At 32.5% G+C, this 23954-nt stretch overlaps 2 protein-coding genes across 2 annotated transcripts; one reads left to right on the top strand and one right to left on the bottom strand.

Annotated features, from left to right (window-relative positions):
* Nucleotides 1-8863: 8863 nt before the first annotated feature.
* LOC130965503 (pentatricopeptide repeat-containing protein At5g15280, mitochondrial-like) lies at nucleotides 8864-12568 on the top strand. The gene has a single exon (XM_057890265.1). The coding sequence runs from the start codon at nucleotides 8864-8866 to the stop codon at nucleotides 12566-12568; it is 3705 nt and encodes a 1234-aa protein (XP_057746248.1).
* Nucleotides 12569-14301: 1733 nt separating this feature from the next.
* LOC130965495 (dihydrolipoyllysine-residue succinyltransferase component of 2-oxoglutarate dehydrogenase complex 2, mitochondrial-like) lies at nucleotides 14302-22232 on the bottom strand. The gene is made up of 12 exons (XM_057890257.1): nucleotides 22194-22232; nucleotides 22026-22097; nucleotides 21010-21070; nucleotides 19228-19305; nucleotides 19056-19111; nucleotides 18911-18955; nucleotides 18071-18340; nucleotides 17213-17307; nucleotides 16392-16482; nucleotides 16111-16221; nucleotides 15208-15402; nucleotides 14302-14493 (listed from the first exon to the last, which is right to left on the bottom strand). Exons 1-12 carry the CDS (start codon nucleotides 22230-22232, stop codon nucleotides 14302-14304), a joined length of 1305 nt encoding a protein of 434 aa, XP_057746240.1.
* Nucleotides 22233-23954: the final 1722 nt, after the last annotated feature.

The raw sequence follows: 23954 nt of genomic DNA, 5'->3' as shown, positions 1-23954 counted from the left end.
TGATAGAACCTGAATTGTGTGAGTAAGTGTGGTGCGCGTGAATGGGTAATACCTAACATTGGGGACTGTTCAATCTATCGACAAAAAAAAAAATGAACATGTTATATTCCTTTTCATCTATATATATACCTTTTATAATTAAGCCATTTTGCAACTTAAATGTTCATGATGGACAAACACAATTTAGTAACATTAGTGACATTAATTTTGGGGCTAGCTTTGATCCAAATAGAAGGAAGTTCAATGGCAAACACATTGAACCAAAATGACATCACGAGTGTCTCATCATCACCATGGCTAAAGAAAGTTGTGAAAAGAAGGCATAGTTATTATGGTGGGTGTCGCATGAGACCATGGGTATGCAACAACAATGGAGAGTTTCCACCAAGAAGCAGGTGCTGTGGAAACCGTTGTGTGAATGTGGTTTCTGACAGGAACAATTGTGGGGCGTGTGGGATTAGGTGTGCCTTCAATCGGCAATGTTGTTTCGGTTTGTGTAGAGACATCAATTGGAGCATCCTTAATTGTGGCAAATGTGGACATAGATGTCCATATGGAGTGTTATGTGTATTTGGGATGTGTGGCTATGGGGATGCACCAAAACAAGAACCGCCACTAATATTGTCAGATTTGCATCAACCACCTCTTTCGATTAAACTGGTCTGACCGACCGGTCCGATCTAATTTTCAGAACATTGTTTACTACTGGAAAGGAGAAAATTTAAGTGCTTTTAATTTGCGTCTTTATTTCCTATTTTTATTTTTAATATTTATTAATTTTAGAATTTTATAAAAAAAATAAAAATAATAAAATTTTATTTTTTATTTTTATCTTTTTTCCTCGTAAAATTTTAAAGAGTAAAGTATCATTTTTATCCCCAATGTTAGGGTAAGTCTCATTTGTGTCCCTAACATTTAAATCGTCCTATTTGTATTCCTAACATTTATAAAAGTTATTCAATGTTATCCTACTATCAATTATACTAACAAATCAGATTATATTTTTCAATTATTCTCACTTGGATGAATTCATTCTCAATTAGGTCTCACTTGAATGTATTTGATTTTAATATTATACCCACTATTTGTATTTAGATTCAATTATGTCCATAGAAAAGTGAATTATGTAAATGTTGTAGGAATTAGATTCAACTTTTGATGAGCTATTTTTCGGAGTGGATCATCAATTCTATCCCAGACATTTATATTCTAACTTCAAGGAGAGATTTTTAAAATTCAAACTAAAGCGTTCATGATGTGTAACTAACGGCAAGATAACATTGAATCACTTTTACAAACGTTAGGGATATAAATAGGACGATTTAAACGTTAGGGACACAAATAGGATTTACCCCAAACGTTGAGGACAAAAACGATACTTTACTCAATTTTAAAAATAAAAAACATTGAGAAAAACACAGCTAAACGCACTATTAGTTCTTTTCATAACCAAATGGAATTTAGGAGAAAATCTTAGTTGATTATGAAAAAAACATTTGTAGATGGGAGTCAAATACATGAATAAACTATGGACTCAATTAGTGAATTATTTTCGTGTACTTAAAAAATGTATGATATGATTACAAAAGAGAAGATATGTAATCTATATATGCTATTTAGAAAGCGTGCATACATGTTTAGAAAAGGGGCATAATTCTTTGTCTTAATACTTAATAGTGTGTTTGGAAAGTATAAATGAAATAGGAAAAAATAATATTTTCTTAGAAGAATTGAGTTGAACTGAATTCTAGGCACAATTCTCATCTTTAGAAATGAATTGATGAATCACCACATGGTCAACAAGCAGAGGAATTAAGAAAAATTAGGCATTATTATGCTTGAAGGGGATTCCAATAACAATGATCATGATGAGTGGAACTAAGAATAATTTGATAATCATGGGAAAGAAAAAGAAAGAGTAGGAAGTTCGGGTTGGGGCTGAAAGTTGCTTTATATTGTTATGAGCTCAAATTTTTTTTTTCTTCATAGTGGCGATTCATAATGTATCTAAGGACAGTCAGATGAATATTAGTAAGAAGGAAGGTCACATGAATGATTTTCAATCTCATGGTGGTCACAAGAAGGAATCTGTATCAACCAGAATTCTCCCTACATAAAGAGGAGTTTCCAGCTCTCCCAAGTATGAAGACACATCCTAGTTCTCATTCTACTTTGTTGAATTCCCTCTAACTTGAGTGTCGAAGTGTCATTGCAGATACCACCTCTTTTGTTGGGGCTTGTCTTCAACCATCCTTGTCGCTTGGTTGCGGTCTCTATCAACCCTATTAATATGATACACACAATAATTAGTGTTGTTTGTGGGAACCGGCCTTTGATGAGTGATGGATTCAGATCTCAAACATTTCTAGAATCAGTCCAAAGATAATGAGGAACACATCCCCAACAAAACCATAGGGACCTTAATGGTGGGTGTGTATCGAGCATAGTGCATACTGAGGTAACCCCATGCTAGCAAGAAAACCAAAGTAGGAATACACTCTAATCTTCCAATCATAGGCCTTTCGGAGGAGCTGAAAGAAATAGTGCTTGTATCATCCAGGAGCTTAGGCATCGAGTACAAAATTTAGAAAGGGGGTTGCAGCGCAAGATTGCTACCAACCAGAACCAATTCACAAGTCTCACACAAGATTGGAACCTCGAAGGAGTTTACATTCTCAATCTCTAACACAACATACATGCCGATGCATAAGGTGTAACGTTGCTAATGATCGCCAAGATCGGTAACATAGTGAGAATGGTAGGTCACCAAGCTAAGTCCTCGAGCTTGGAACCATGAAGCAAGTGAGTGATTACTAGTAGAGAAAAGTAGATAGCCTAACCAGCCAGTTATCACGGGAGCTACTCCCTTTGATGCTAGAATCCTAACGGTTTATTTGTCAAAGAATTTTGACAAGCCCATGGTCATGCGATACAATGGCACAAAGGATCCTCAAGAGCATGTTATGAGATTTGAAGCCAGAAGGCTGCTGATGCTAGGGGTGCACATGGGACTAGGGGTGTCAATGGATCGGATCCGATCCGCATATCCGCGGTGTTTATCCGAATCCGATCCGAAAATTGCGGATATGGATCCGATCCGCAAGGCTTTCGGATCGGATCCGCACACTAATCGGATCGGATTGCGGATTTTGTGTTGGTATCCGCATATCCGATCCGCATATCCGCGTATCCGCAAAATTAAAGAAATAAATAAATAAATATTCTTTTTATGTTTTATTTCAATTAATAATTATCATATATGTTATATTATTTTAATTTATTATTTAAAAAAAGTATGTTTAATATTATTTTAAGAGTAAACATATTTAAAAGAATAAAAAAAATGAATTTTATTGATATTTTTTTAATAAAAATAAGCCTTTAAAAATATTTTTGTGTTTTGCGGATATATCCGATATCCGATCCGCACATTTGCAGATCGGATCCAACCTTAAAAATTGCGGATATTGGATCCGATCCGATCCGATGATTTTAATGCGGATCGGATCGAATTTTTAGCCATATCCGATCCGATCCGATCCGCGGACACCCCTACATGGGACGGATGAAGCCGGGTTTGATATGACCCAGACCCGATTCGAAATATACACCGAGTCTATTTATTAGACCCGAACCCAACCCTAAACCCAATGAAACCAACACACTTTCGGGTCACGATTGTATAGGGTGAAAACCGTAGGGGTGAGCACGGGTCGGTTTGGTTCGGGTTCAAGGTAAAATTAGAACCGAACCGATCAAAAAGTAATTGGTTTGGTTTGGTTCGGATTTGCGTTTTTTTGTGCTTGTACCCGAACCAAACCAAACCGATTAAGAGCGGATTGGTTCGGTTCGGGTAGCGGGTACCCGATGACTTTGAAATTCATTAAAAAAAAAATCAAATTGGCAAATTTTTATCTTAAAAATTCAAGAAATACAATAAACATGTAACATCAACAGAAATAATGCAAACGTATTAAATACCAAATACATTAAAAATTAAACTCATCAAAATCCAAACATATTAATAGTAAATAAACTTGTCTAATGAAATATAAAAGTGTAATAGAAATATTAGAAGATAAATACAAAAGTCTAGTGAATAATCTTTGAAAGAAGCTAAAACCAAAACACATTAAAATCAAAACATTAGTGAGATAGGATTAGGGTTATGAGTTAGAAAACACATAAAAAGTCATATATATTTTATTTAATTAATTATGATCGGGTATACGGGTTGGTTCGGGTTCCGCGCCCCCAAAACCGATACCTGAACCAATCATCAGCAAATGTCATTGGTTTGGTTCGGGTTGGACCCGATTACCCGTCGGTTCCAGAACCAATTTGATTGGTTTGGTTCGGGTTCGGGTGGGTAATCGGGTACCCGCTACCCGTGCTCACCCTTAGAAAACCGGATAAAAATCGGGCCGTTAACGTTACATTACGTTGATAACTTCTTGTAAGATAGTAGGTAAAAATATCCAAATTTCTAAGACTCTAACAATTATATGACATGGTAAAATTCACTTAGAAAAATATAACAAGAATCAACCATTCTTCAAAATTAAAACATAACCACAATCAATATTAATATTGTCTAATAACACCAAATATTTAAATCAATACAAATAACATAATATTATGCATTAGTCTAAAGTTTTATGCATTCTAAACATAAAATATTAACTTAAAGTCTTATAATGTCTAATAACACAAAATATTAAGGTTTACAATACTTAAATTCCACATAAAAATAGACATGATCCATCACTAATAATACAAAATATTAATTGTATATGACGACTGAGCCACCGGGCCGAGTTCGAGTGACCCGAACTATGGCCCGGATCCGACCCGAAATAATGATCGGGTCTATTTTTGAGACCCTTACCCGACTCTAAACCCGATGAAATCACACCAAATTAATCCCTAAAATATTTGGGCCGGGCCGGGCCATGAGCACCCCTAGCTGATGCAGTTCAATGTTGCGCATTCCCAGTCACTCTAATGATAAAAGGGTTTACCTCATTTACTCAAGGTTCAATTTCAACATTCATAGACATCTCGTGGAAGTGTTTAGTGCAGTTCATGACCAAAATTTTCAAAGCTAAACACCCAATCAACTTCTTAAGGGTCACACACTGAAGTAGTGATTTCACCAGGAAGTACCTAAATAGATTCAAAGATGAATTTCTTGAGATTGACGGTCTCAGATTCGGTAGCCAGTTTGAGTTTGATAAACATGCAAACCAATGAAGACTCCGAAAACACTTGACCACCAAGCCCATCTGAGAATATCTCTAGTGAATACATTAATGACGAAAAAGTTAGTCTGATAGTAGCTGCCAATAAGTAGCATGCCGCTAACCAATCGCCTCGCTAACATGGCAACTTTTCATCTCATAAGGAAAGCCAAAAGGAGCAAGCACCCAAATCTCTTCGACCACCCCAAACAGGCAAGTTCACGAACCACACACCATTAATGACCCCAATCACAGTAGTATATCAACGAATCACCAATAGAGTCATCCTTCCAAAACCTAGCCAACACAAGGTTAGGACGAAGGTAAACAAAAGCTTGTACTATGACTAGCACACGATTGCTTTGATATTAAAGATGCTTTGGAACAGGCCATAACAGAAGATAAACTCATTCGTAAAGTTCATACATGAGCCTAAGAGAAATGAGCGGGACAAATCGCCTGACAATAATGAAGGGCATAATCCTAGAGGCGTAAAGCACCCGACTCAGATCCCACCATCGTAGTAAATATGGTGATTGGAAGGATTTATTGAAAAAGGACTTAAAGGTCCTTTTAGTGACAACTTTAGAAGCTCGGATACCCTTGAAATCACCTTTAGTCCTCAAGATTGCATACACGACAACCAGGATAAAAATCTCTCGATGGTCATAACATCTAGAGTAGGAATCGAGCTCGTCAAACGCATCTTGTTAGATACGAGAGCTAATTCAAATATCCTATTTCGAGATGCTTTGGACACTTTAGGGGTTAAAAGATGCAACTCTCGTGAGTTACTAACTCCCATCAGGCTACCAATCTCCATTGGAACCGATAGTAAAAAAAAGTACTCTATAACCTATAACATCATCTTAGGAAAAAAAACCATTAATGATTTTTATGCAGTGGTCTTCGCGAGATACCTAACTATAAAGTATTGGACTGACGATAAGATGATTGAAATGGTACATGAAAACTTTGAGGCTACCTTGGCTTACAATGACACAAGCTTATCCTTGAGGGAGTCATGGAGCACTAATTTAAAAGAGGAATCCAATCCCTAATATCATGAATATGGACTTATAGACTCACATCCATTCGAGAACTTGTAGGGCCTTTAAATTAATGTAGCATACTCACTCTTGAGCCCCTAGGAGAAAAATCTCATATTGCTCCTCCATTATACCATGCCACAGATAGTTCTATCATCACAGAGCCTTTGAAGGTCATCATTGCTTAAAGGTAAACACAGGTTCTCCAGAAACAATAGGTTCCAGCCTTCTTCTTGCTATACCTATAATAGGGGCACCGCCACTACCATCAGCTTAAACATCTATGCCAACAAAACTCTATTCTACACTAAGGACACAATGAAACAATTTTTTTAACCTAATCTATCAACTAAGTTCACCAACTAAAAAGAGAAAAGAATAAACAAACCCATAGCTATAGCTCCAGGAGTAGAAACTAGGATAAGTGAAGTATCTTCGAAAGCCAAAAAGCAACCGCAATATGAGTAGAATGATAAAGGAAAAAGAAGGAAGCATACAAGGAAAGAATGATGGGCGAGGAAGGAGAATGACAACACAAAAGTGACACCAGCAAGTTACAGCAAGAACCATCACAAGATATAAAAGGAAGAAGAAATATGCAATAAAAAAGATAGATTTTTGAAGTTTATATACTTTTCCCCCAAAAGTGCGAGAAAGGATGAATTGACCAGGGAAAAAATGGTCATTTCCCATTGTTTGGGAATTAAAACCTCACTCAACTCAATTGATATCTCATCTCGAGAAGTGTGAGTAGCAGGCATCAGAAGGTCTAGAAGCATCCAACCGATCAAACGATCTTAAGGTATCAAGCTAAGTGAAGCTCTACTATCTACATGATGAGTTTTCAAAACGTAACGTCTCTTAACAGCACAACTCACCGGGTTTGGGGACATTGTTCTGGACCTAGGTGAAAGGCCCAAAATTCTTAATTCACATCAATCAAAGCATTCTCGTGATCTTTACGGACCATTCCAGACTCACTCTGTGCATACTCTGCTTTTTCACTACAGCGATCTTTCAACTTCAAATTTAAAAGATCATAACTACCTTGTAACAAACTTCAAATCAAAGAATTCATATCGAAATTCTCTTTATATAAAAGAGAGTTTTCAGCTCCCTATTAAGAGGATATACATAAACAAATGATAAAAATATGAGAAAATTCATTCCCATTTTTCGTTTTTCAATTTTTGAGATTATAAATATGAGAATATAATTAGAATTGATCCAATTTTCTTTGAGAATCTTGGAAGGAATTGAATCTTTTGTGAACTGAATTTCAAATAATATTTTTATACTAAAGCACCGAAAAGAATTTTGATTCTTAAAAAGAATCCCAAGGTTTCCCAACCCGTTGTAACCTGTAACAGGGTTGATGAAAGCATAGACATTGTGTGAGAAAGTGATGGAAACAATGGATGGTGGATCTTAGTTTTTTTGGTGTCTCACAATGGATCTTAGTTATATTTACATTAAATGGACCGTAAATATTATTGTGATTTTTTTGAACTGGAAATATTATTGTGATTTATTATTTCATAAATGATTGTACACAAATAACGGTTGTACGCAATTTTGTTTTTGTTCAGAGGTTGTACACATATGGTAGAAGAAGTAATGATGGAATGGTGGACGAATCACTAGATCATTTAGGAGCCCATTAAAAGTGGCCCAGACTCTTTATTATGAACAAAAACACACATGAACAAAATAAAAGAAGAGTTCCTTACCAAACAAAAAAATAGAAGAAGAGTTAGCCCAAATTTAGTCTAAATTAACAAAAAAATACCTTAGATTAATATAAACTACAGTCTACAAGTCTACAGTAATTAATTTATTAATCCACTTAAATAAGTTTGAGAGTTCCAATATTATTTTGTATATTTAATAATTTACTGGTCAAGTGCAAATCTTTAATTGAGCTTTGATCTACGATAACTTAGTTATTGATTTGTCGTTTTGTCGAGCTAGAAATAAAAAAAATTTATATTAATATAATAATTAGTTTATTAATCTATTTATACAAATAGTAAGAGTTTAAATATTATTTTGTATATATAATATGTAACCATTTTTTGTCTAATTGTAAATCTTTAAATAGAATTTTAATTTGTAATGAATTAAGGTGAAAATTCAGATGTAGTTTTAACTGATTAAGAGCAGCTATTAGGTGATTTAACTGATTTGACTAAATTTTTATTTAACGATTCTTAACTGTCAACTTCACATAAAGTCGACTGCACTTGAATTTTTACCATAAATTAATTATTGATTTGTGAAGTCTAGAAAGAAAAAAAAACTATTTTCACAAAAATGACAAATGAAACTTTAGGAAGTGGATCTTTTTTAATAACAAAAAAATTAGATAGTATTAATTGTGATCTCTTATTTTTTATTATTATTTTTTTCATATTTAATCTTGATTCACTTATAAAATTAATAGTAAAAAATTATATTTTATTTTTTTAAGTGTTAAAAAAATTGGAGAAGATCATCTCCGACCTTTGGTGCTCCAAGAGTAATAAGGAGCACCAAATCGGTCGCCCTCTGACGGCGCTGCCATTACCACCGTCAATGCCATCAAATTTGAATGCTCCTCTCTCTCTCTCCACTCTCCGACGCCGCCGCCACCCACACTTGAACCACTTCTTTTTTTACTTCTTTTCTTCATCACCACCACCTTCACGCTCCTCCGTCACCTCAACAACCCAAAACACCCAACTACACTTATCAACGGTTGATTTTCACGGCCTCGCTGGTTCCGTTTTGTCCAAGTGTTCCCTTTCAAATAATCATACCAAACCTTCCCTGAAAGACCTTCTTTTGGATGTCTCCACTGTCATCCCTGAAATTACCAGGAAGTTCTGGAAGCTTCCTCAGTTGGATCCTCAAAATGTGCTTCAATTATTGGTTGGTTATCAATCTGAGTGTGCCAGAGTTGGGGTTCATGTCGAAAAGGTTAGGTCTTTGTGGCAAATTTTCAAATTGTGTGGTGAGAGAAACATGGGTTTCAAGAATCTCTTGTGCTCTTATGAGGTCATGGCATCATTGCTTGTGCAGGTTGGGATGCTTAGAGAAGCTGATGGCTTGTTATTTGAATTGGAGGGTGAAGGAATTTCATTGGATAATCATGAGATTTTCAGTTATCTGATTGAAGGGTATGTTGACATGAAAGAATTAGAAAGGTCCGTTTTTGTGTATGATTTTATGAGGGGTCGCGGTATGATTCCTTTGCGGTTGTGTTACCATGTTCTTGTTGATCTTTTGGTGAGAATGAAGAGAACAAAGCTTGCATTCAGGGTTTCAGTTGATATGCTGGATTTCTGTGGCAAATTGAATTGTGCTGAGGTGAAAACGTTGGAGAATTTGGTGATACTACTTTGTGGCAATGGAAAGATTCTGGAAGCAAGGAACATTGTCAAGAAGGTGTTGCCTTTCAATCCTGAGGTTAGTAGCTTCGTTTTCGATGAGATTGCTTTTGCATACTGTGAGAAGAAGGACTTCAATGATTTGCTTAGTTTCTTTGTCAAAGTAAAGCGTGTCCCGAGTGTAGTGGCTGCCAATAGAGTTATAAATTCTTTGTGCAGCAGCTATAATGTAAAAATGGCAGGATTTTTTATGCAAGAACTTGAAAACATAGGCTTTAAACTTGATGAAGTAACATATGGGATATTAATTGGTTGGAGTTGTCGCGAAGGGAACATGAAAAACTCTATGAATTATTTGTCTCTTATGCTATCAGAAGGCTTGGTGCCGCGCATATATACTTATAATGCTCTTATAAGTGGGTTGTTTAAAGTAGGCCTGTTAGAGCATGCTCGTCACATTCTTGATGAGATGATGGATAGGGGGATGCCGCTTGATATTTCCACCTTCAGAGTACTTATAGCGGGGTATTGTAGGTCTAGACGGTTTGATCTAGTGAAAAGTTTGATTCATGAGATGGATAGTGGTGGTTTTATTGAACTTTCGTCAATGGAGAATCCACTTTCCAGGGCATTTACCGTTTTGGGATTTAACCCTTTGAACGTGAGGTTGAAACGAGACAATGACAGGAAACTTTCAAATACAGAGTTCTATGATGATGTTGGAAATGGACTTTACTTGGATACAGATGTTGATGAGTATGAGAACCACATTGCTCACATTCTTGAAGAATCCATGGTACCCAAATTTAGTTCATCTGTCAGGAAGGAGTGTAGCAATAATAACTTGAAAAGGGCATTGGTTTTGGTTGAAGAAATGCTTCGTTGGGGGCAAGAGCTGTTGCTGCCAGACTTTTCAATGTTAGTGAAACAACTTTGTTCATCTCGGTCACAAATCAAATCAGTGGTCAATATTCTGGACAACATTCCACGGTCTGCAAATAAACTTGACTCGGAAACTCTTAATTTGATTGTACAGGCATACATCAAGAAGGGCTTGCTATGCAAAGCAAAAGCTTTGTTGGATGAAATGTTTGAAAACAAAATTCACATCAAGAATGAGATATATACTGCCATATTATTAACTTTATGGAAGAAAGGAAATATGAAGGAGCTTAATTATTACTGGAACAATGCTTGTAGAAATCAATGGTCGCCAGGATTGGCAGAATTCAAACAACTTATTGTCTCTATTTGCCATCGGAAAATGCTTGGGAAAGCATTACAACTTCTTGAGATCATGCTGCTATCATACCCTTCACTAAGGTTAGATATATGTCATGTATTTTTAGAAGTGCTTTCTACCACAGGTCTTTCAAATGTTGCACTTCTAGTGTTAGAAGAGCTACCACATTGTTTCATGTTGGATCGTGCCAGATACAATAAACTTATCAGAGGCCTTTGCAATGAGGGGAAATTTTCTCTAGCCTTTACGCTGTTGGACGATATGCTAGATAGAAATTTGCATCCCTGTTTGGATGTTTCAGTCTTGTTAATCCCTCAATTGTGTAAAGCTGATAGACATGAAAAAGCTATTGCATTAAAAGATATCATTGTAAAAGAGCAGCCTTCCTTTTCTCATGATGTTCATTGTGCATTGATACACGGATTTTGTAAGATGGGAAACATTAGGAAAGCTGACACCTTGTTCCGGGATATGCTGTGCAACGGTCTAATTCCGGATGGTAAACTTTGTAACATCCTTATTCAGGGTCACTGCCAAGGTAAGGATTTGAGGAAAGTGGATGAGCTTCTTGGTGCTGCAATAAGAAAGAATTTGGAGCTGTCGCACTCAAGTTACAAACACTTGGTCCAATTGATGTGCATGAAGGGTAGAGTACAATTTGCTCTGAGCTTAAAGAACCTCGTTCTTGCTCAATGTCCACTTGATGACCTTATCATATATAACATTCTTGTTTTCCATCTTCTGTCTGCCGGAAACAGTTTCATTGTTGAGAAAATTCTAACCGAAATGGAAGAGAAGAAGATTATACTCGATGAAGTCAGTTATGATTTTCTTGTGTATGGTTTCTGGCACTGTAAAGATGTGTCTAGTGCTCTGCATTATCTTACTACCATGATTTCGAAGGGACTTAAACCAAGCAAGCGCAGCTTGAGAAAGGTAATAAGCAGCTTGTGTGACGCCGGGGAACTGCAGAAGGCCTTAGAATTGAGTCAAGACATGAGAGTAAGAGGCTGGACACATGATTCTGTCGTTCAAACAACTATTACAGAGAGCTTTCTTTCTTGTGGGAAGATACAAGAAGCCGAAACGTTTTTAGACAGGATGGAAGCGGAATCTCTGACTCCCGATAATATCAATTATGATTACCTTATCAAGTGTTTTTGCCAAAATGGAAGATTGAACAAGGCAGTTCATCTTTTGAACATAATGGTGAAGAAAAGTAACATTCCATCTTCCCTCAGTTATGATTCTATAATTCGTGGATTTTGTGCACGAAATGAACTGAATGATGCTTTGGATTTTTACTCTGAGATGTTGAATTGGAGTCTTGCACCAAGAATCGACACAATGGAGATGCTTGTTGACAGCTTCTGTCAAGATGGGAGGACAGAACAGGCAGAACAGTTACTATCAGCCATGATTCGAAGAGGCGAAACTCCGACCAGAGAAATGTATGGTGCTGTAATTAAGAGTTATCGCAACGAAAAGAATCTTGGGAAGGCATCATATCTCATGCAAGCTATGCAGGACAGTGGTTATGAGCCTGACTTTGAGACACATTGGTCTCTCATAAGCAACCTCAGCAATGTCAAAGCAAAGGACTCGGATAACAGTAGGGGATTTTTATCAAGGCTTCTTTCTAAGAGTGGTTTTCTTAAAAAGAAATGATTCTGAAGCTAGGCATGAATGCACATCTATTTTCGCGAAATTCTTGAAGGAGAGCAACAGATAACAATATGACAAGTGGTTAGTCAGCCTCTTTCTATTTTTGAATTGTACATCATATATGTAATTCTTTCTAAAATGTAAAATGATTTGTGTATTCACAAATCATGTAAGTGCTTGCAAAAACTAAAGAATTTGTTGTAAAAAATAATTGTACTGATGCAAAATATATTTATACAATGCTTCAATTAAAGAAAAATTCACCAATACTGCATAAGTTTCTCTCTGTTAGCAACTATTTTTCTTGTTGGTTTCTTGTTATTTTAGCTGTTCTCTTCAATTATTGTCTAGTTTCTAGTGCTCATAGCTTCTGGTTGGGATTTTTCATTTTATGAAGTTTGTAGTGTTGATCAACATGGAAGACTAGATTTTTGAAGTTAGCTTAAATAAAGGGTTCAAGGACTTGTCTTGAGACTCAAGTTTTTCAGGTTTATACATATGGTTGTTTTTGTTCATGATTATGATTTATGAAGGACTATATGATTATAGGATTTGTTGATTGATGAATGGTAATTGATTGCTAAGTGTGTTAATTGAACCTTGATTAATCTTTTGTTTAATAACCACTAAGATAAAGAGTAGGATTGAACTTAGGGATTGAAATTTGACTTCCTACATATTTAATAATGTGCCTATGATAGGAAGAACTTGAAAGGAGAAACTCTTGAACTGGTTACTCTCTTGAAATTTAAACATTTTTAGTTGCTTGTAACTAACCAAAACCTTCCCTCAAACAACAATGATGATTTCATTAGGGGTAACGGGCCTAAATCCACCGGGCTGGCCCGCGTAACCCGCAAAAAAAAAACGGACTAGGCTGAAAAATTGGGACCGCCAAATAGCAAAAGCCCGCCTAACCCGCATCGCTTAAACCGCGGACTTTGGCAGGGCGGGGCTGACTTCCCCGCCGGGCTTAGTATTTTTTTAGCAAGGGGTCTTTTTACAATTTTTTTTTTGTCAAAACCCAACTTCTCCCAACCCAACTTACAAGAGAATGAAGATGAAAATTGAGTGTTTTGGATTATATTTAATTTATTTTAGAGACAATATTTATAATTATGTTTTGGATTATGTTTATTTTGTTTTGGGAACAATATTTATAATTATGTTTTGGATGAAAATTTGGTTTATAATTATATTTATTAGATATTTATAATTACAAAGACTTTAATGTTTGTAAATATAAAAATTATAATTTGTTTATACTTTTAGAAATTATAATAGTTAAAAGTAAAAAATAGGAGAAATTTTTTTATACTTTTATATATATTATTTAATAGTTAAAAGTAAAAAAAAAATATATTTGGCCGGTTTAGCCCGCCAGCCCGCCGTTAGGCGGAACAGACTAGGATTATGGAACCGCCTCACTAGGCGGAATGGAGTGGACTTCTGGCGAGGCGGAGCAGGCTTTCTCGCTTGCCACCCCTAGATTTCATTTAACATCAAATGGACACTTTAAATAAATTGTTCATCTAATTATAAATCTCTAATTATAAATCATGGGCAGACGCAATTTATTACAAAAATCACAAGACCCTAAGTTCTATCTGACAAATGAATTCTAAATGTTTCTATTTACTCCAATGAAAATGATGTGCACTTAAACTTGTTATGCACTTTCTCAGCTTAGGTATCAATCATTTTATATACCTAGAAAAAGGTTCATTATTAACAATTCACAAGTCAAGTAGCAATCTACGAGGATCCTCCACAATATCCTTGATGTGGCGTAGAAAATAAACGGCTTCTCTTCCATCAATGATTCTATGATCATATGTTAGAGCAATGTACATCATTGGCCTTGGGACAATATTACCCCCAACCATCATTGGACGACTCATGATGGAATGCATACCCAAGATTGCTGACTGAAAAAAAAAATCATGAAAATTTTAGAGAGAGAGAGATGGTAAAGTAACAAAATCAATCATGAAAATTTGAGAGTAAAATGAAATATAAACCCTGAAAATTTATATTTCAGATAAATTAGTTTCTAAAAAAGGGTAAAAACTCAGGTGCAGTTGACTTCACGTGAAGTTGATAGTTGAGAGCCGTTAGATGAAAATTTAGTCAAATCACTCAAATTATCTAACGGCTCTCAACTATAAACTTCATGTGAAGTCGACTGCACCTGAGTTTCCACCCTAAAAAAAATATTAATAAAGTTTTTAAAAATAGCTTATGTAGACACATTATCTTCAAATTAGTTCTTTTGATTAGAGTAAAAGGTCTTAATTTAAACTAATTTATCTGCGTTTATTATTATGAAAAATTTTATCGATATTTTTTTTCTTTAAAAATTAATCTGTCCAAAATATAAATCTTTAGAGATTTATTTATCATTTTACTCAAAATTTTATATTACCAAAGTAACAAAATCACTTGCTCTTCAAATCTATGCATAGTGTAACACACAATCATTAGTTTTAAAACTTCTTTTAGTTGTAATTTTAAGTTGATTGTAATGATAGACTCAACCTATTAAATTAAAGTCATTCGATATGTGATTATAGAAGATATCTTTAATTTAATAATTAATTTATTCTAATAAAAATGGTTATTATTATTATTGAAATTGAAACCTGAGGAGGGTTAATAATAGGGGTACTCAAGAGGCTCCCATAAACACCACCATTGGATATTGTAAGTGTGCCTCCAACCATCTCATCAATTGATAAAGTTCCATTGTTTGCCTTCTTTCCAAAACAGCTAATTTGATTTTCTATCTCTGCTAACTCCATTTTCTCAGCATTGCGGATAACTGGCACAACAAGTCCCTGGGAAAGAAAAATGCTAGTAATGCATAATTAACTTTATACAATGTATGAACGTTTTTTTTTTTTCTTAAATAAACTACTAATTTTATCCATAAATATTTAAAACGCTGACAAATCTACCTATGAAAATTCGAAAATGATTTTGTATTTATGAAAGATGGGCTTCTGTTGACAAAAATACTCAAATTCTAAAAAAATTAATCAAAATTTTTAAACTATCTTTTTTAATCTAATTTACCTCATCTCGGATTTTTTACCATTCACCATCACCGAGATGAGAGTTGGATGAAAAAAAAAAATTTATGTTGAAAATTGAGATGATAGTAGCAAATAGTTGGGGATTTAGGAGTGGAATAATTTAGATTAAGAAAGCAATTTTAAAATTTTAGATAATTTTTTAAGTTTTAAATAATTTTATCAATATTTTAAGGTGGAAACTCAGGTTCAGTCGACTTCATGTGAAGTTGATAACTAAAGGCCGTTAGATGATTTGACTGATTTGACTAAATTTTCATCTAACGGCTCTCAACTATCAATTTCACGTAAAGTCAATTGCACCTGAGTTTTTACTATATTTTAAATATTTATGGATAGAAATAATATTTTTTTTTCTTATCAGTACCAGTAATTTTATCCTTCTACAAATTATAGAACCATTAAAGTTTCTCTACTTAATAAAAGTAACAGAAAAGGTTAATTAATAAAAACCTTTGCAGTAGCAACAGCTACACTGATATCTATATAATCTCTGTATACAATATCATCACCATCAATGACTGCATTTACAATTGGCTGATGTTGGAGTGCACTAATAGCAGCCTGTAATAGATATAAAACTTCTTGCATGGTCATGCATGTTTAATCTGTGTTTTAAATTAATTTAAATAACTCATTCTAATTTAAAATAAAATGAGTGGTGGTGGTTGCTCTTAAAATACACAAGAATTTTCAAAAGCAAATAGTCACTCTCAGTAATTTGATAAACATACTTTGATAAAACAAGACATAAGTCCCAATTTGACTCCATGCTTTTCAACAAAAACTTCCTTGTAATCAGAACGAAGCTTCATCAGATTAGTCCTAACATCAAGAGGGAAAAAAAAAAAACAGTGAGGGTAGGTACACTGTTATTCTTAACAAATAATGGATTAAAATAGTTTATTTGGTCCGTATTTTCCTTTGAATTTTAGTAAATTTTTATGGTTAATTAACCAAACTAACACCTAATTGATTTTTAGATTGAGGGCAAAATGAGACAAGATAAAGCAAATTAGAATTACAGATATGACAATTTATGTTTTTTTTGGAAACTCACGGACTTCACGTGAAGTTGATACTTGAGAGCCGTTAGATAATTTGACTGATTTGACTAAAATTTCATCTAACGGCTCTCAGATATCAACTTCATGTGAAGTTGACTTCACCTGAGTTTTCACTTTTATTTTTTTAATTTTGTGTTGTTTTATTCTATTTGGTGATAAATTAGAACAAATTATGAAATCCAATTTATTCTCATTTTTTTTATTCAAAAATTTTGAAACGAAAAATATAATAATAAAAAATATAATTATGAAAAATTAACAAAAATAATAAAAAAACAAAAAATAAGTTGTGTCTCTTGTTAGTATCTTCGTATCTTTCATGTCAGAATAGACACAAAATACACTAATTTAATGTCTCTAAACACATTATTTCTATTCATATCTTTTCTGTCAAATACAATTTTATATCTTTGTGTCTCTTGTCTCAGTGTCTTGTCTCTATAAACAAACACGCCTTAAAGTTGCACAAAAAAATAAATAAAACTCACATGTCAAGTTCATTGAAAGTTGTTAGCATTGCATATGTGTTTTGTGAATCCTTCAACCGTGTCATAACTCGCTTTCGAAGTCTTGTCATGGGAACCTTTAACCACGAAGGAGGACATCACTACAAATATCATGAAATATATAGATACTGAAACTTGAAATCTTGAATCACATTAATTAATTTGACTAAGAAGAATGTGCTTTTTATTTTTTTAATATTCTTTTAAAACAAACAATTTTCATTCTTTATCCAACTTCACTCTTATCATAATATTATCCTTGTGAAATGCTCTTGTATATATCTATCTTTTCTTCCATGAGACACTTACTAAAGAAGACTTTAACAACAAAGTAAAACTCCTTTTCATTTTCTTTTTTTTTTTAATTTAGACAACCCACGTCTTAACAATTTATTCTTTCTTTTTATTAGACGCATGAGTTTTTTTTTTGAGAATTTTTAACAAAAAATAATAAAAATATTTATGTGTGACGTAATTTGGATGATAATTATTTAATTTAGATATTTAATTCTTACATAATTACCAAAATGATATTCCAATCAAATAGTTATTATTTTTTTACAATATTATTTTGTTGACTGTATGAGTAATAAACAATTACAATTAAATGATTATCATCCATATAAGTCGGATAAAGGCCAAATCATAAAACCAACTTCACACATAAACATTTTCCGTCACTTTTTACTAGAAATTTTTATGGAAAAACTCATACATCTAATAAAAAAATAAAAAATAAATTATTATTTTTTAATCGTTAAGATATAAATTGTTTAAATTTAAAAAAAAAAAGAACTAAAAAAGATTTTACTCTTAATAATAAGAATAATGATCACTTACTCGTCTTTCTCCTTTTTTGGGTGGAGGTTGTGGAGCAGTGGTAATTGAAGTCTCAATTCTTTTAGGTGTAGCCTCAACATTAGGTGCTTTTTTCTTCTCAATGATCTTTTGGCTTGGTTGAGGAGAATCTTCCTCAGATTCACTCTCAGATGAAGATGAAGACGACGATGACGATGACGACAACGAATCCTGCTCTATCACTTCAGCAGAAGTTGAAATAATAGCTACCTTATGACCTGGTTTAACTGTATCACCTTCGTTGACTACAAGCTATAATTAATAAATCTTTATTAGGAAAATCACTCGAGTCCATTGTAAATCAATGAGAATACTTGTTCAGCAATAAAACTTGATGCCTTGTTACATATGAAATATTACGATTTTAATAAAAATAAATTTTAAAAGTACATTCTGTCTGATAAACTGAACCAAATGTTTAATTAATTTATTTATAACCTACCATATACGTTTGGTTCATAAAATATATTTTTTTAAGAGGAAGTATAGAGAGTTAATGGAGTATTTATACAATGTGTACAATGGGAATATAGGGATGTTCGATTCAGTAGGATATTAGATGTTTATTATTCCTGATACCCGGATGGTTATTCTGGATAGTATGGGTGTATTGTGTTTGAGAAGTTAATAATATTTTACTTTGCATGTTTATTTTTTAACTTATATTGAACCAAATAAATAACTCATTGTACACATGGTAGCGGAATTCTTTTTTAAAATGTCATTTTATCATTTGCATATTTAAAATTTATTTTATTAAAATCATAACTTTTTGCGATACCAAATGATTATTTACTCTTAAAACTTCAAATTAATTAGTACCTTTAGAATTATGCCTGTTGTTGGACTAGGAACATCAATTGTAACCTGATACAAAAGTAAAAAATGAATTTAAATTACTACCATATCTATTAAGGAAGGAAAAGTATTAATCAACTTGTTAAATAATAATAATTTTGAATCATACCTTATCTGTTTCTATTTGAGCTATTGGTTCATCAACACTAACACTATCACCTGGATCTGCTCTTATGAAACAAAACAAAACATTTGTTAATGGCTAATGTTTACTAAAACAACAACAATATAATTCAAATTAAAGTTCAAACAAAATAGAATTTGTTAGTTACTTAACATACTCTTTAAGAACTTGGCTAAAGTTCCATCAGAAATAGATTCTGCCAATGGAGGGACCAAAACATCAACCACATCTTCTTCTTCAAAAGGGAAACCAATAATTTTAAAAGATGTTATTAGTGACATAATTTATTCAAAATATAAAAACAAACCTATGAAATGTTTGTACAAGTCACAACAAAACTAAGATAATAAATTGCCTAATTAACAAAACAGTTACATTATGGATAAAAAAAAACTCCCTTGGATCATTAGAGAGATTTCATGTATTTTTTTTTCACCAAAAATAGGAGACTCAAACCCGTAACTTCTTAATTGAGTATGAAAAAACTATATCATTTGAGCTATTATTACTCATTGGCGAGAGATTTCATGTATATCATTAAGAAAGAAGTAGAGAAGAATCTTATATTATGTTTCTTGCCTTGGTGGACAATAATAATAATAATAGAACCATAGAAGTACCTTTAACTCTTGTCATTATTGTCATGTGAAAATATTTTATTTTTATTTGTAATAAAAACTCAAGTTGAATTGGGGAGAGAGAGAGAGAGGATTAAATCTCAAATAATAATGAGAGGCATATCAATATCTCACCACTGTTTGTAGAAAATTGTTTCGTTATTGTTTGCATTCTTGGCTCATGATGTGAAATCTCTCTACATTTCAATAAAGTAACATGAATTAAGAACAATAAGAAAACAATGTGAAAAGTGCGAAAATATTTGATAACAAAAATTAATTAATAAAAAATAATGCTATACATGTAAATTTTTTTGTTAATTAAGTCAATTAAATTAGTTTAATATAACAAAAATCAGTTATGATTATTATTATTTAAAGTTTTATTATTTAATTTGATTAGAATTGGTTCATAAAAAGTTTTGAATGTATAATATTACTCTAATAAAAAATAGTCAAAATTTGTTTTATTTAATATTTATTAATTTAACAATTAATGAATGTTAAATAAAATAAAATTTGACTAAATAAATAATTTTTCATTCTTTTTTCTCATTATTTAATGCTTTAGAACAAGTAAACTGAATATGCTATAAAATTAATTACACATTTTCTGGTAGTTATATCAGGGAAGAGACAATAAAAAAAAAGTAAGAAATTTCGTTAGGGAGCCAACAGAGTATTTATATAATGTGTACAATAGGCTATTTATTTGGCTCAATATGAGTTAAAAAATGAATATTCAGGATAAAATACTACTAATTTTTCAAACACAATACACTCATACTATCTAGAATAACCATCCGAGTACCAGGGTAATAAACATCTGATATCCTACTAAACCGAACATCCCTAAATCCCATGTACAATAGATTATTTGTCATATTATTTTATAGAGACAAAAAAAGTTGTTCATTAGTGCTTTCTACTTTGATTAAAAATATAAAAAAAAATAACAAAAGCTTAAGCAAGTCTATTTAATTTACTCATATTATCTTTTAGGTAGAAATTCAGATACAGAATAATAATATGAAAAAATACATATTAAATACTTTTATATCATGGAACTTATTGCAGGTGTCATGCATATTAAATCTTTTAATTCTATTCTATACATTTTTACTCTGTATCAGAATAATCTCCTTTATTTTACAGAGACATGCATGTGACTAATACAAACTCTTACTAGCTACTGACCTTAAAGTCTTTATATTAAGCCAACAACACCCTACAATAATAGAAAGAAAATTTATAACTAGTTGATTGATATTTAAGAAATAAGTTATGTTAATCAATTTCTAATAACCTATGCCAAAACATACCAAGTGAACTTCTATGGTAAAAATTCTGAACACTTCCACATCCACCAGAATGCAGTGCCATCTGTTAAACATAAATACAAGTTGGTAAAACTTCATGTTCGCCAAAAAATAATAGGGGTGGAGCTAGGTTAAATTTTAGAGAGGGGCTAAATATTAATTTTACAATAAAAAAAAGAGTAAAACAAAATTTTTAAGAATACTAAACTATAAATTATATATAATTTATAAAAAAAATTTTGAAGTTTGGGAGGTGATTGTCCTCCTTTTGTTGCATGAGGCTCTGTCCCTAACCTAAAGTGTGTAATATAAATAGTTTAACAGGTAAATAATCAAATTTGTTTTTGAAAAATTATTCGTTTTTTAAATTAATCTCTAAAAGATTTTTTTAATTAAATTTGTTCTTTAAAAATTTTAAATTAATCGTAGTCTTTCTGTTATTTTTTTTTTGTTGACAGTGTCAAAATTTATTAATGTAGTACGTTAAATGATACTACAACACACACATAGAAATTTTAATTGATTATTAGTATGATAAGTTTATGAAATTAGATCAAATTAAAATAATATTGAGGAAAGAACTTTAAGCATTGAAATTCCTCAATTTAGGATTAATTTGATCTGATTTCATAAACTTATCATATTAACTACCAATTATGATTACTAGATGTGTGTTATGGTGTCATTTAACGTGTCACATCAATAAATTTTGACGTCACCCAACAGACGAAAAGACTAAAATGATTAAGTTAAAATTTTTAAAGGACGACAAATTTTATTAGGACTAATTTAGAGAATGAGTAATTTTTCAGGAACTAATCCGACTGTTTAGTCATAGTTTAACTTAATAATATTATATACAATGGCTAATTTTATGATTTGAACCAATTTTAAAATCGCAAAAAACAAAAAACTGAATCGTTATTATAACGCTCGCTTTCTCAACAAGAACCTAACAATAGATATACATATTGTGCATCTGTACTATTAAATCATATATGTGAAGAAGAATTTTGTACCTTAATGGAAGAAATTCTCCTAAGTGAAGAACCATATCGAAATTTCTTCTGCACGCATCGACCTAATAAAAACTGAAAAATAAGCAAATGTGAAATTGTAAGTTTCACATGAAACTCGAAGATATAAATTGATATAGATATATTCAACATAATTGATTGATCTCTCACCATTTGAAATGATCTTCGCCTAACAACATCAAACATCATTGATTACGTCGATGCTATTCTCTTAACCAGATTAATACTCATTATATACCTCTGTGAACTAAAAAATTAATGTTTTGAGAAAACAAACGATGTTCCAAATATTCCAAATGCCTTGTGGATTGAAGGAAAGAATGAAACCTACGCTTTAGCGGCGATCCGCGAGGAAACAATGCAATATTAGTAATGCACAACAAATTGCTTCAAACCTTCATTTTTGTTTTATAAATTTATTATTTTATTTCATTTTTCTTCTCTTTCTTTTACTTTTTATTTTGCATTGAAAAGTCAAATAACACGTGTTTTGACACTGAGTTAATATTAAGTTGATCCATACTTTCCCTTTAAATTCGACCTCCAAATTTTAATTTATTTAATTTACTCTCTAAAATTAACATTTATGACTTATTTTAATTTTTTAAATATTTTTTATTAAAAACGTGTTGTGCTATATTATCTTAGATTGTCAGTATTATATATCAAAATATGATTTGGTTATGTATAATGAGATCATGAAATGCCGATTAATAACACATGATAGTTCAACGCAAACAATAATATTACATACATTATAAAAAAAACGATGAGTATTGTTGGACTGTCAGATTTAACATCGTATATTAACGTTGAATTTATTTACGATTTTGACATTACAAAAAAAAGTTGAATACTGTTAAATTTATCGTCGGATTATGCAATAAATTCGTCAACCTAAAAAATTACCGTCGAATTTTATTTTTCGACAGTAAATTCGCAGGTAATATTTAGAAGAAAAACAGAAATTTTGGCGCGATCATTATCATCATATTTATTGGCAACTAAATCCGGCGATAACATTGATTAGTGAAACATTGCGTTTTGGCCCCACACAAAACGTTACCGGCAAATTTATCTGCTGGTAAATCCGACAGTCATAGTGCCTAATATATACGAAGTGTGAACCGTCTTCTTCTTCGTTTCGAATTTCTCTCACTTTTTCTCTCTAACTCGCCTCCTTCTCTCTCATCTCTTCACCGCCTCCTCCTCCCTTCTCTGTCTCCTCTTCCTCCGCCACCAGCCGCACTCATCACCACCATCATTCTCACGCGTCACTATCATCATTGAACCTCATCTTTACCTCCATCGTGAACCACCTCTTTTTCTAGACCTCCTCCTTCGCTCTTTCCAACAAGACACACTCTGGCGACCTCACCTCGTTGCCACCATCTGCGGTGTCACTACCGCAACCTCCATCTCTCCCCTAATATCTTGCTATGTGCTTCGTTTCAGGTTTTGTCAATTTTTTTACTAATCTTCTTGTTTTAAATTCATTAGGGTTTAATTAGATTTCAAATCTTCGTTAATAATTTAATTTAGTTAAACTTCTTTTGCTATTAGGTTGATTTAGAGTAAAAGTAAAGTTTTTTTTTTTATTAGGATTTCTCTTGATTCATAGGTAATTAAGCATGCAGTTGTGATTCTTAAATTTGTAATTTGAATTTGTTTGAATTTACTGACTAATATTCTACTTAACACTGCAATATAATGCTGAATTTTGTGTAATTGATGCTGAATTTAGTGACTTAATATTGAAAGAATGGTTGTTAGATAAACTACTTTTGCTGTTAGGTTGATTTAGAGTAAAATTAGAATTTTCTTATTAGGATTTCTCTTGATTCATAAGTAATTAAGCATGATATTATGATTCTTGGATATGTAATTTGAATTTGATTGAATTCATTGACT

This window comes from Arachis stenosperma, chromosome 1 (genome assembly GCF_014773155.1).
Source record: "Arachis stenosperma cultivar V10309 chromosome 1, arast.V10309.gnm1.PFL2, whole genome shotgun sequence".
NCBI lineage: Eukaryota > Viridiplantae > Streptophyta > Magnoliopsida > Fabales > Fabaceae > Arachis > Arachis stenosperma.
Note: the sequence above shows the minus strand (reverse complement) of the source record. Positions and strands in the feature narration are given on the sequence as shown.

Coding starts and splice junctions, on each gene's coding strand:
- LOC130965495 (XM_057890257.1), bottom strand. CDS start 22,232: ATGATGTTTGATGTTGTTAGGCGAAGATCATTTCAAATG. Junction 16,222..16,391: donor TTATGTCTTGTTTTATCAAA/GTATGTTTATCA, acceptor TATCTATTACAG/GCTGCTATTAGTGCACTCCA. Junction 15,403..16,110: donor TAGCTGTTGCTACTGCAAAG/GTTTTTATTAAT, acceptor TTTCTTTCCCAG/GGACTTGTTGTGCCAGTTAT.
- LOC130965503 (XM_057890265.1), top strand. CDS start 8,864: ATGCCATCAAATTTGAATGCTCCTCTCTCTCTCTCCACTCTCCGACGC.